Raw genomic sequence first — 14,208 nt, forward strand, 5'->3', positions numbered from 1 at the left:
CATGAATCTAAAATAATAGTTTCACATACTTTGTTCAGTGGTGCATTCTGGGCAGGATTTGGGGGCAGAGGTCCAGAACCCCACTCAGCAGAATGATCATAATATCAACCCCCAGCCCCACCCAACACAGCAGGGTTGGCTAACCATATTTTCTTTAAATAAAGTTATAAACATTTTCATCTAACGAGCCTGTAAGGCTGCAGTCTTAACCACGTCTTCTCAGAAGTAAGTCCCACTGAATTCAATAAGACCTGCTCCCAGGTAAATGGGGTTAGGATTGCAGTCTAAAGAAGACATTGAAGCCCAGAATCGAAAATAATCTAATTGCACTACTGGCTTTATTCTTTAGTCTGTGCATCTCCTGCTGTCAGTTTCAAAGAAAGTTTCACTTCTTACTCAGTGAATGGATGGACAGCAATTCCCCGAGGCTGAGACACGTCTTCCCAGACAATTATTTTCCTCTGCATTCCATTCAGATTGCTACTTTCAATTTGGGACTTCCTGCGTACACATGCAGATAGATTAGTTATTACAGTACTTCATTACCAACAAAATAAATTGTTGCTCTTTTCGTTTGTGGCTACAGTCAGTTCATGGTACCATCTATATTTCCATCCAGTTTTGTTCTGCTCCATTGCTCCTATCCCCCTTCCTGATATCTCCTTCTCAGTTTTGCTTTGTCCCTGCAACCAGGCATTCTGTTAATGTTACTGCATATAATTGTAACAGTAATTATAACAGCTTATATCAGGATCAAGAACCGGTTTAGCACAAACTGTCTGCGGACAAACGCTGGCTCCCTTAACCTGTAAAGCGAGATGAGCGCCACAACCCCAGAGTCGTCTGCGACTGAACTTCACTGTCAGGGGGCTTTACCTTTTTAAAGAGCATGAGCTATGAGTCAAATTGCCCTGTTTAAAAACCACATATCAGTCCCCAAAAGCCATTGTTTGTCTTAAGCAAGCCGCTGCCTTATCCACCCCCATCCATAACATTGGGATAATATTATTAGCCTGCATCATAATTTGCTGATATATAGCACACATCTCCTTATAACATGTCGCACACTTCTTTTTAAGCACCACAGAATTATCACTAAATGCTAATAACATGATATCATGGCATGGCATGGCATGACATCATAATTCTTTGACCTTGGATTTAAAAGGGTGCAGCGTCTCCCACACCTACTCCATTGTGATTTCCTCATTTAACTAAAAAAATGTTCCCTTCCTTTATGGTGCCCCAGAGCTGAGAAATTTCTGTAGTAATTTCAGAGAAAAGAGGCTTAAGAGAATATATACGCAGGGGACACGGATCCATCACTAATCTTATTGCCCCAAAAGGTATAGATCTGCTCTTCATGCAGATACTGCCTTTCATGACCACTTCTATGCAGAATAATGTTCAGCAAAAAGGTCTGTCTGACCCTTCGACACTGGGCAGCGATGGCATTTCCCATTTGCGAAGCCTTTCTGTTATGCCTTAAGCACACAAGAGCACACTGGCATCTTTGAGAACAACATTTCAATTACGCCAGTCTTTTGCCAGTCATTCATTTCCCACACTGTCTTATGCCAGCATTAAGTTTGCTGTAATATGTGTGTGAGAGAAACCTACCCCCAGTCAGTCCAATACAATTTGCGGTTAATCCAGTCGATGGCGAGTCCTTCAGGTTTCTCCGTTGCTTCGCGGATAACATTTTCACGATCTGAGCCATCCAGATTAGTTCTCTCTATCCACTTCAAGGCTGTGTGAGCAAAATAAATCTGTAATGAGAAAAACAGGAGGTTTATAGCTGATTATTGCTCATCTTATTAGAGAGCAGGATTTCCTTATCTAGTGGCTTTACCATCAGCAATGAAATTTCTTGGGGGGGGGGATAAATGAGTAATTACAAAATTGTAGCCCATGATTACAGATCGAATAAGCAGGCACTTATCCTTCAACCAGAATGACTTCTGCAGCCTGAGCATGCTTAGCAAGTAAATCCTGACTGCCCTATATACCATCTCTTCAATAACCTGTGCTTCTCTTTCAGCCAAGCAACTTGCAATAGGAGAAACAATCAGTAATCTATAAAATAATTCTGGAATCTGATAGGTTTTAACTAAGGACCTGCAACAAATGGTTACAGTACGGACTGCTCCTGTTCAGTGCTCAAGTCAGTTAGTTACCCCCTGCTCCAAAATACTCCATTCCACTCCTTCTTCCCCTCAGTTTTCCCACCTGGCAACTGGCAGTCATTCCATGGCTATTGCTCATTCTCAGTCTTTCTTGGGTGTTTCTTAGGGTCCCCCCCTTTAGTTTTCTAAGGGGCAGCAGTTTTTCTTTTTGTTTTAAGTTCTGCAAACCATGGGGTTCCTTTGAGGCTGCTCCTGCCTCTCTCGTGCATTGATGGTACTGTTTTGGCTACATACACAGTGGCCTTCATCCCTGAACACTGAAAACAGCGGGTATGGTTGCTGATACCTTTTGAAACAAATTTGGAAATGCCAAGTATGAGAGATAAGTCATGTTAGTGCATTGAGAAAGTCAGACTACAGGTTGCAAATGAGGAATTCCTGGTTTTTTATTCCAAGAATAAAATATAAATTACTAACTGATTCTAAAGAGACAGGAAGCTTCTCCTTGCCAGATTTGAAGTTATATTATGAAGCGTCCTGTCTCTGCTGGTTGCAGGAGTGGATCTTGTTAAAAAAATACAGATTTACTAGATTTGGAGGGTCATGATAATAGATTTGGGTGGCATGCTTATTTGTGGTACAATAAAACTTAAAGGAAACATAGAGAGAAAGAGGGAACTTTCTATCATATGTGGTGGACATGTACATTGGTAAAGACTTTCTGGTAAATGATATATAATGAGTTAAAGAAAATATTAAAAAAATACATTTGTCAAAAAACCAGAAGCCTTTTTACAATATATAATAGGTGAAGGGTTCCCAAGAGAAGATAAAAAACTTTTTTATGAATGCAACGGCGGCAGTGAGAATGCTACTAGCCCAGAGATGGAAAGAAGGAGAAGTACCACAAAAGAAGAATGACAGGTGAAACTGATGGAGTATGCGGAAATGGCAAAACTGACGGGGAAGATCTGAAACCAGGAAGATCAAGTATTTTCTAAAGACTGGAGTAAATTTGTAATTTATTTAAAAGAACACTGTAAATGGTTAAAATCTTTGGCAGGGATGTAAAGACACTTGTAATGTGAATTTTTTATGGTAATTATGGTTATATAATAGATAGATAAGGGTAAAAGATGCAGTAAATTTAATCTTAAAGATGGAACCCATGGAGGGAGGGAAGGAGGTCTAAGGGTAACTCTGTATTTTAATGTTTTAAATTGTTTTGTTTGATATGTATAAAAAAATTTCAAAAACTTAATTAAAAAAAAGCAAAAGCAAATGAGGAATCCCATTTAACCATTGATGGATTCTTAAGATCATAAGACATAAGCACAAGGCAACTGTGTCCAAATATGGTACATTATCTAAAAAGATAGCAGGTCGTCGGTTGTTTCCAAGAACTCTTCTCATTGTGAGATTTTTGTGGGTGAGCTGTGAGTTTGTTGGACCCTGGGTGAGAAGCTGGAGGCTGTGTCGGAAGCAAAATGCTTGATACTGATTTATACATACTAGTAGCTTTGTATTAATGTAACATTTTTACAGTATATGTAACTGTGTATTTTTGTAATATTGCTATTGTTTACGCTGCGCCTCATTCCCAAAGGGAAGCACAGACCCTGGATAAGGGCCTGGAACACCATGAATTTCGTACCACTCGGAGAACGGGTGGCGTGCAACAATGTTTTGTTTAAGTTGTTTGATTTTGCTTCAGTTTTCTGTACCAAGCTTAGAGATATTTTTAAATATATCAAGCAGTACAGAAATTTAAAAAATCTAATCTAAACTAATGCACATCAAGGAGAACCAGTAAGCAAGAGGTTAAAATGCAAAGAAGCAAAAGCCAAGTGTCCTTGCAACACTTCAAAATCCTCTAGTTTGTAAAAGCCTTACCTTATTTTCAACAGGGTCATAGTCAAGAGCTAAGACTACTCCCATCTGCCACTCGAGTACATTTGTGTAATCTGTTCCATCAAAACCAATACGGCGGATCTCTCGGCTCTGTGCAAACAACAGAAATGGCTTCGGCCCTGTTTGTGACAAATTTCATAGCTTGTTAGCTCTTCTAGTCCCATAATAATCTTTAGAGAAGAAACCTTTAGGATTACAGAGCTACTTATACCTTTTGCACACTAAGGACAAAGGGTGTTGCAGACCATTTTTTTCCCTAAAAAGCATTTTTTTAATGAAGTCTACAGAAAAACAGAATGTGACACTTGAATGGTAATGGCATATGCTTCTTTTTCCATATGGAAAAGAGAAAAAAGCCACAATGCAGGGAAGAAAGAGAAACTTCAGAGGAAATTAGGGGAAATTAGAGAAACTCTCTCTGTAAGTCACAGGTAGGTAGTCTGGTGTTGGTCTGGTGTAATCAAAACATAATAATAATAATAATAATAATAATAATAATAATAATAATAATATTTCTCTGTAAAAATTTTCTCTCTCTGTAAGGTCAAACTCAAAGAAAACCTGAGTTGTCAGTCTTATCTCTCCACCATGCTTTTATCTGAGCTGTACATTTATATTTTTGTAAGGAGCCACTTGTGCAATGAAACCATATGGACAGATATAATCATTAGAAGACATTTGAAGGCAGTCCTGTATAGAGAAGCTTTTTAATGTGTAATGTTTTATTATGTTTTTATATATGTTGGAAGCCACCCTGAGTAGCTGGGGAAACCCAGTCAGGTGGGTGTGCTACAAATATTATTATTATTATTATTATTATTATTATTATTATTATTATTAAATTGCTTCAGATGAGCAAAGGAATGATGACATCACAGCTGTCAGCCAATCAACATTGTGCACAGCCAACTTCAGAGGTTGAAATGGTTTCCCCTTAGCTCAACATAAGGAGAAAGAGTGATGTCAGACAAGAATGTATTCAGTACACTTCCAGAGTTTCGTCACTACTGAAATCATGTTTGCTTGTAATGGAACCAACTATTGTGATACTAACCTGCAGCAGTACAGTGTCTTTTGTCCTCCTGGAGATTATAGCCAGGAAAGCAATCACATGCCCAAGTTAATGGACTCAGAGAGACACAAATGTGGCTGCAACCACCATTATCAGGAGATGAACAACCTTTAAGAGACCATTAAAAAAAATTGAACACTAAAACTATATTACAATAAGGCTTACATTAAACATCACCACCCACCCTAATGAAGCCTTATTAACTGTTACTAAATTTTCTAAACATTATTAAACTTTCTAAAACAAGACTGTTCTTTTCAAAAATTGTGTTTGCTTCCAAGGAAGGGTCTCCTCTACCATATTTTGTCTCACTGGAGCTTCAAGGCAAGGAGGTTCTTCCAAACTCCCCCCCCAAAAAGGAAATCCATTCCTCATGGTTGGCTGTCCCTGACAGTTAGCAAGTCTGGACACTTGTCACGATGTCTAGATAGCTTCAGGAAGATTTGCTGTAGTTCCTCACCACTCTAATTTAGTAATATATGGAATATTCTCAGGATAATAAGGTTTACTCATGCATCACCTGTGTACACACTATATGTTTAAAGCTCATTTGAAGCACATTATTTTCCCTCAAAGAATTCTGGACACTGTAGTTTACCCTTCACAAACTTACAATTCCCAGAAGGCCTTAGCAAACTAGAATTCTTTGAGGGAAGAGGTGTTCTTTAAAGTTAACGTGTATACAGAGTCTTAAACTCAGAAGATAGTGAGTGGTGGGGAGGGAGCGGGATTGGAAGACTAGAACCCTAAACAGGAGTGCTTACTTTAGGAAGGTTGAAACGCTGCAACATTTTGCTGCAGTTCCCATGTGTCCACTAAGCAAGAACCTCTACAAGCCAATCTGCATGTCACATGCAAACATATGGTTTGAAATCTGCTTCTTTTAAGGAAAAACAGCTTTGGGAGAAGAGATTTTGCGCAGAGAAGAAGCGGACATCATGGTGGGGCAATGTTGTCACTGAAAAGTAGTGGGTATGTAAAGGGTTAAAAACACTGCTGCTCCTACACTTAAAATCACCCCTTCCCACACCTTAACCCTCTCCACCACCAGAAGAAAGATTTAAAAACATACAGTTGTGTGTAACATATAGTGCAGCCCTAAACGATTAATGTTATGGCTGGACAAAGACTTAAGGAAAAGGTTTCATCCATAAGCTCCATAAAACATTTGCAGTAAAATGAATGAATATCACACATACACCAGGGAAAACTGTATTTTTTTAAAACCCTGTTCATAACAGCCAGAAGAATATCTGCCAAAAAAAGCAATGAATTCTAGCAGATATTAAGCATCCGAACCTCATTTAATGACACACCAAATGAAAGTCGTTCACACACCGCAATATGAAATGGCTTTGGATAATGAAGCAGTGAAACCCAATGATCCTGAAACTTGTCAAGAGGATGCTTCATGTTTTATTGCATCTTTTAAATCCATGTCTCATGATGAGTTGGGTGGGGGCTTTAACCCTTTCCCTGCCTTCTGTTTTTCATTGCAACCTGTCCCTCACAGGGTTGCTACTGTAGATGATGAAAATCTTGTAGCAGGCTGGGCATTTGGGTTGAACATTTGGGTTGAAGTCCAACTTGAAGCTTACCTATGTTACATGATTTAGCTGCTAATAAAAATGGGTTTCTTATTCCTAGGATACCAATCTGGACAGTGCAAGAGTGGTGGTGAGTACACACAAACACACTCACCTCCCAGGCAGGTGGCTCACTCTCCGCATGCTTACCTGTGCATGTTCTTCCATCTGCTTGGAGAACTGATCCCTCAGGGCAAAAGCAAACAGGCCCCTTCACTGTCTGCCCACAACCATGGCTGCAATGAATGTAACTGCTTGGACAGGGAATTAGTTCTACAGTAGGTTTAAAACAAAGGAAATACGAGTTAAAGGGGGAATGGATTGAACAATGGAAATAATGGTTTGCAGGAATTTCAAGGAAGGGATAGATTTCAGCCATCCTGGCTCATCAAGCCTCAGCTCTTTTAACAAGACAGTCTCTGAGTGTATGATTTAATACACAGTACCTCTGCCTTTAGAATTAAGCTATGCAGGTCTCTATAACCAAAATAATGCATCTTGCCTCCAAGATCATAGTTTAGCCTCTGGGGTTTTTGGAGCAAGGACTGGCACTGCTGTAAGTAAGGAGGGAAAAGACTGGCTATTGGAATTGGAGTATCTAATGGACCAGGAGGATGGGGGGGGGGAGGAACTGTGCCTAAAGTCACATGTCCAGATAAATGGAAGCAATTTATTTGTCTTCTTCCAGCATTGCTTGTGTGTATCATATTGTCTGCCTTTTGAGCTATACTGAATGGTGCACCTGGGACACAGAGAAATTGCTGCATATAAGCAACATTGTGTGAAGGAAGGAAGATGACCAGCCCTACCCAAGTACAGTGATGTCAGCAACATGAAAGCTGAACAATGAAAAAGTGGAGGAGTCCATGATCCAACAACGATGTTTGATCTGGAGGAAAATCTCATTTGTCCCCATCTGTTCAGACCATTCATGGCTGTTGTTTCTTAATCTCACAATGCACAGGTTCCTCATTTTGCTGAATAAGATTTTAGAATTTGGAAATAAGAGGCTGATCATAATAATACATACAGTGGTACCTCGGTTTAAGTACACAATTGGTTCCGGAAGTCTGTACTTAACCTGAAGCGTACTTAACCTGAAGCAAACTTTCCCATTGAAAGTAATAGAAAGTGGATTAATCCGTTCCAGACGGGTCCGTGGAGTACATAAACTGAAAGTACTCAAACTGAAGCGTACTTAAACCAAGGTATGACTGTACTTTTCAGCTCTAAATTCTGGCTTTTCTCCTTCTTAATATTCGCAAGCTGGAGGAGGAGCCCCGAGCCCCTCTCTTTTGCTCCCTTAATGGCCCATTCCCCAGGCAATCACCTATGAGGAAGCTAGCCTGATCTATATTTTAACACTTGCTAGGATGATAGGGATTAGAACCCTGGGACCCACAAACTCATAATAAAACATTTGAAGCAGTATCATACCACTTGAGCCTTCCACCAAAGAATCCTGGGAAGTTTAGTTTGTTAAGGGTGCAGAGCAGTGTTAAGAGACTCCTATTCCCCTAACAGAGCTACAGTTCCCAGAGTTCCCTGGTAAGAAGGATTGATCGGTAAACGCCTTTGGGCTTTGCATTCAGAGTACCCAGGTTCACTGCACAGCTTCTCCAGGGTAGGGTTGGGGAAAGCACGGCCTAGAATCCTAGGGAGCTACTGCCAGTCATTGGAGACAAGACTAAGCCAAATGGATCTGGTAGATCTGGAGCAAAATGGACCAAAGATCTGGCTCAACATAGGACAACTTCCTATTTCCCTATGTAACAAAAGTGTTAGCATGGCTGTGCTGGTAAACCTCCACTGCTATAAGAAGAGGACTTCAGAAGGCAGGAGCAAACATGCTAGTATTTGTGTTTGACAGCTACCTACCGTGGCAAGTTTTCTTGTCAGACAGTAGAACAAAATTTCTTGGACATGTACAATAATAGGAGCCTGGGACATTGACACAACCTAAAGTACATCCATGGTTCCATAATGCACATTCATTGACATCTGATGGGGAGGAAAGAGCAAATATAAAAACTCAGGGGGGGGTTAATAATAAAAAAAGTAAGAACATCATTAATGATTTTATGGGCTGTCACTATTTGGGGGTGGGATTCGTTCACATGCAAATGCAGATTACACAATTCAAGCTGATTTGGAGTTCCTGCACAACAAACCCACCCTCACAAAGATCAGACTTTTGTGAAAAGGAAAGTAATGGGGAAATGCACCAGAGAAAGTGTATGATAACATTTGCTCTAACCTCTACACAACCTCATTACCTAACCTCTACACAAACAAATCAAAGTGAATGCTCATTCAATAGTCCATGCCTTCTAATCTCACGCCAAATAAATCAGCAAGCAGGTCATCTGCAGGTGCCCAATATTCACATTTGGATGTCTTGAGTAAGAGAAGACAGCTATGCTACTTTTGGGAGGTGAGGGTTATTGGCTTCTTTTGTTCTTGTTTTTATTAGGTATTTTGTGTTTTTATGCTGTAAACTGCCTTGAGTTCTTCAGATAAGATGCAGGATGCAAATTCAATACAGTGGTACCTCTACTTACAAATAACTCTACTTACGAATTTTTCTACTTACAAATGGAGCTCCGTCCGCCATCTTGGATGCGGTTTAGATAGGATTTTTTCTACTTACGAATTTTTAGATAGGGTTGCTGTGACTTACGAATTTTTTCTCCCAATGAATTCCTATGGGATTCGACTTACAATTTTTTTCGACTTACAAATATGTGTTTGGAACGCATTGAATTCGTAAGTAGAGGCACCACTGTAAATAGTAATAATACAAAACTACACTGGAAACTTCCTGCAACTAATGGGAGAGAAAACTGAGCTAGATGAACCAACAGACCCAATTCAATATAAGGCAGTTTTTAATGTGCTGTCCAGAAGAGCTATAGCATGACAAAACTGGGACACACAAAAAAACTCCAGAATATTTGTGGTATGAAAAGTAATGGGATTTCAGCAGGAAGTTAGAGAATACACCCTGTTTGGAAATGAAACAGTGTGACTGCCCCCCACCACCACCCCAGAAACAGTATTAAAAGCAGGATCCCATGTAACCATGCAAATACTATTGAAAGTGTGATTGTGTGTGACCATCCCAATAGCATCATGCACATAAATCCCCATGTCTGGAGGAGCCCATAGCATGATCACAACCAAACATTTCATCGCTTATCTGTACCTAATATGTACTTAGCTTGGTGGCCACGAAACCATCATCTGTCTTGGATCACACATGCCTATGCTTGGGGCAACTCATTCTACAAAAGACTGGCATTCATTTTATTTCCATGTCCAGTGTTCAGTGCTGATCAGTTTAGAGTGTATTATGTCTCATGAATCCCCTGCTTCACTCTGAACAAACCAGCACTTGGATTATAATGGACAGCCTCATTAGTTACTGTATCTAAAAAGTGTGGGGAGCCATGATTTGGCAAAATAATAATAATGGGGGAGTCAGGAGCTAGAGCTTGTGCATTTCACAAAGGGCCTCCTTGTCCCCCACCTCAAATTAGTCCAGCATTGTGAACCAGACTGAAAGATTTCATAAGAGCAGTCTTGTGGTCTGACATTTTTGTCCCTATATACGGTGGAGAAACACCATCTATTTTTCCCAATTTAGTGCATCTGTTTATAGTTTAAAGACTAGAGAGTAACAAGTATGTCTGTCTACCCACATCATTCAGTCACAAGCAGTTATCATTCATTACCTTCACAATATTGCTTTGTTTTGCTTAAGGTAAACCCACTCATACACTTGCAACGACTGCTCTTGGGGTCTCGCTTGCAGGTACTTGTCTTGCAGCTTTTTCGAGTTGAAAGACACGGCCTTCTTTCTGGAAAAGAGGATTATATCAAGATAAAGAGTGACTCAGAATGCACCCAGTTTTTATTTATATATTAGGGGCTGATGTACCTGGTGGATTCCATCAGCAATCCCTTCCTCCCAAAAAACCCCTTCCCTTTACTCCTTGCCCAAGCCCCCATCCCCAAACCTCTGCCTACTCTAGCACACTGCCCCTCTCACCGAACCTGCCCTTCTGATGATTTGCAGCACCTACAAGGAGCTTTGCTACAGTACTGTCCTCCTGGAGAATAGATTCACTTGAAGAACAAATCTGAATTTCAATGCTGTCTGTGTCTCAATTACAAATTAGGGAAATTAGAAACTGAGCTGGATGCAAATATATCTACAAAAAAGGCCTGTGTGTAAAAAATTGAGCAGAAAAATATAGGTGTGTTTATGCATGAATGAATGTTGTGTGTACACGTGTGTGTGTGTGTGTGTGTGTGTGTGTGCAGACATATACAGATAAATGACCTATCTAAGGCATAGGTAGGAAGATGAGATAGATGATAGATTAGATATAGATAGATAGATAGATAGATAGATAGATAGATAGATAGATAGATGATAGATAGATAGATGATAGATAGATAGATAGATAGATAGATAGATAGATAGATAGATAGATAGATGATAGATAGATAGATAGATGCGAGGGAGAGAGAGAGAGAGAGAGAGAGAGAGAGAGAGAGAGAGAGAGAGAGAGAGAGAGAGAGAGAGAGAGAGAGAGAGAGATGATAGACTGATTCCCCCCCCTCCCTCCCTCTCTCTCAAGTAAAGGAAGCCTTGGGTTCTTTTGATACCGGTAGTAACATTGTACAGAACATGGCTGTAAGTGGTTTCATCTTCAAATGCCGCTTTGTCACTGTATACAATTGTTACTTCATAAAGGTGCACTGTTTATGAATAGAGCTATGACATTGCACAAACGCTTTGCATTGGTTTTGAAGCCAACGTAGTTCTGTGCAGTGCCATGAAAGAGTCCTGGTAAAGATAAGTCAGAACGCCGAGGGAAGGGCAGGTAAAACAGTAGGAGGCATCCTGGTTTGACCTGTTGGAAGCAGAACACTAATCTAGTGGAAGGAAAAGAGCTTGCAACTAATAACCCAAATTTGACCTTAGCAAGCATTTGACAGCTAAAACAGTTTCTGTATTGTATGTGAAAAGCACAGAAAAAGAAAACAATGTTAGATTGTGCACTTTTAACTCCAGCGCACATTGACTTAGCCTCTGCGGAGCATTGAATTAATGCTCACATGATTTCATTTCCAGGTTTCCCTTGTTGTAAGATCCCCTTACAAATCTCATTTGTACTTCAGGCTAATTAGCCTTCCCTCAATCCAGGTCCTTGGGCTGGATAAGCTAAACAACGCACATGCAAAGTCCAAAGGCTTCATCTGGATTGGGCAACTTAAGCTTCTTTCCACCCCCTCAATGTTTTATAAGAAGTCATCGGTGGGGGAGTGAGGGAGGCCTATATTACATCCATTTCAAATTCCTATGCTCCAGTCTATCCTGCCGTAAAAGGAAGTCAATGAAGAGCTCGTTTTAAAAGCGAACTAATTATTAAGGTGGGAAAGAAGGGAAATTTCATCTCATCTCAACAGCTCTATATTATGCTAGCCAAAAAGGTCATGAGAAAAGGCAACTAGGAGCATACACATGAGTCAATAAATTGCACCTTACTATATAGTACCTTCATTTTTATGGACAATTTACTTTCCCAGAATCCTCTGCCACTCTGTTGTCAGCCATTGTGACCCATATCACTTACAGTGTTGATTGCCTGTTCCCCAGCATGCACACATGCAAGGCCTCCTGTCAATACGAGCACAGGCTGACTGAGGTGATATTATGCAATGATGTTTGCTAAGCTTAGGTTGACTGCTTGCATCAGCCTCCACAACAGGATGGCACCTCAGCACCAGCCCACAATCATCTTTATTTGCCTGAGCGCACACAACTGATTAGCAGTGTTCCATTTACAAGAATAAACTGCAACAAACTCACCGTCTACCACATCCAACAGAGCAACGGTCCCCAAGGATACAGGTGGACAGGTTTTATATACATATTTCTTGAAGTGTTATAAGCTTTGCAATTGCCCAAGCATTCCCCTCTCCCTCCTCCTGTTTGTAAAGGCCCTGCATGTGAATGGTCCATAGATGGGCAGGCTATGCATGTACAATGGCTATGCATGTACTGTACACTGCGGCATTCAGACTTTCAGGCAACACTGGCAGTGAAAGCAGTACACAAGCATAGAGTGTCATGTGACAGATTTGGGAATTAGGCTGAAGGGAAGAGAAGCATGGTCAGGAACACATTCATCAAGCCAAGTTCCTTTGGTGTTCTTCCAGTTTTATTCCTATTGCTTAAAGTAAACCATTGTTTTAATTTCAATCTTATGTATTGGTGGGTTTTGTGGGGAAGAAGTATCCTTTATTCACAGCCATTTAATCCAGAAGTATCCTCAGAGACGTCTATTTTTAAAATAAGGACTTTACAATGAAGGGTGGTTTGAAAAACTACAAAATTTGGGACAAGTTAACGTGCAAACATTTGTTCCAAATGGATTTCCGGTGGTTGATTATTATACAATATGTCTGTGAAGAACAATGGGTATTACTATGACTTATTCTTAGAGGAAGAAAAACTTCAGATGAATCAATGTAAAATGGATATAAATGTAAAAAATGAGAGATATTCATGTTTATCACATTACTGGAAATGGAAACAAAAGTAAGTTGTAAGAGCTATTGTGTGCCAATATCAAGGGAAGGGGGATACAGGTGTGTGTGTGTGTGTGTGTGTGTGAGAGAGAGAGAGAGAGAGAGAGAGAGAGAGAGAGAGAGAGAGAGAGAGAGAGAGAGAGAGCTTCTTTTTAAAATGAGGTGCTGGAGAATGTGATATTAATAATGCCGATTTTATACCTACACGATGAGCATGCTTAGCCAAGCAATGTTGAACAGGGGGAGAGATGAAAGAAATTTCTAGATATAGAAACATTCAATTGCAGCATTGTTAAGGCATTTGAAAGGTTTGGTTGGAAAATGTGAATAAGGAATTACCCTTGAATGTCATTACAGTAGCAAAACAGGGTGGTACAAGATAATTTGAGATACAAGATACTAATGACCGAGCAGAAAAACTATGCAACATGAGCTAAGGTTAAAATTCTTAAATATTTGATAATCAAATTACATGGAAACTTACCAAATGTTCTAGAACCCATCTTTATGCTGAGCTGTTTTAATGGGTGCACTACCACTATTTCAGCAGGTGGGAGAAGTGACAACTGCAGGTTAATTGCAACTATATCTTTTCCTGTATATTTATTGGCTCTCCAAATGCTACCAGTGGTTGAGTCGGAATAGTACATGTGGTCAGCAAAGAGGAATATGTCGGAAAGTTGGTTTCTAGGGGAAAATAAAGCAAATAGTTGCATCTGTTCATTCTAGCCAGTTAGGCAGCAATTCAGAGATAACAGGGCAGATCCTTACTATACTGTACATTTAAAACACATCCAGATACATTTAAAGCACATGAATTCCCCAAAGAATCCTGGGAACTGTAGCTCTGTGAAGGGAAACCTACAATTCCCAGAATGCTTTGCGGGAAGCCATGTGGTTTAAAAGCATG

The 14,208-nt window shown here is 40.0% G+C and overlaps 1 protein-coding gene across 2 annotated transcripts in view; it reads right to left on the bottom strand.

Annotated features, from left to right (window-relative positions):
- The window catches only part of EGF (epidermal growth factor), a 44,265-nt gene that overhangs the window by 19,370 nt on the left and 10,687 nt on the right, over positions 1–14,208 (bottom strand). For both annotated transcript variants that reach the window (XM_035112448.3, XM_088660445.1), the window contains 8 exons: positions 13,783–13,985; positions 10,430–10,555; positions 8,574–8,696; positions 6,846–6,968; positions 5,092–5,217; positions 4,020–4,156; positions 1,621–1,769; positions 397–501 (listed from right to left, as the gene is read on the bottom strand). In XM_035112448.3, the coding sequence (XP_034968339.2) occupies positions 397–501; positions 1,621–1,769; positions 4,020–4,156; positions 5,092–5,217; positions 6,846–6,968; positions 8,574–8,696; positions 10,430–10,555; positions 13,783–13,985 (1,092 nt within the window). The remainder of the gene's footprint in view (positions 1–396; positions 502–1,620; positions 1,770–4,019; positions 4,157–5,091; positions 5,218–6,845; positions 6,969–8,573; positions 8,697–10,429; positions 10,556–13,782; positions 13,986–14,208) is intronic.

The sequence above is a fragment of the Zootoca vivipara genome, chromosome Z1, assembly GCF_965207765.1.
Source record: "Zootoca vivipara chromosome Z1, rZooViv2.hap1.1, whole genome shotgun sequence".
Lineage (NCBI taxonomy): Eukaryota > Metazoa > Chordata > Lepidosauria > Squamata > Lacertidae > Zootoca > Zootoca vivipara.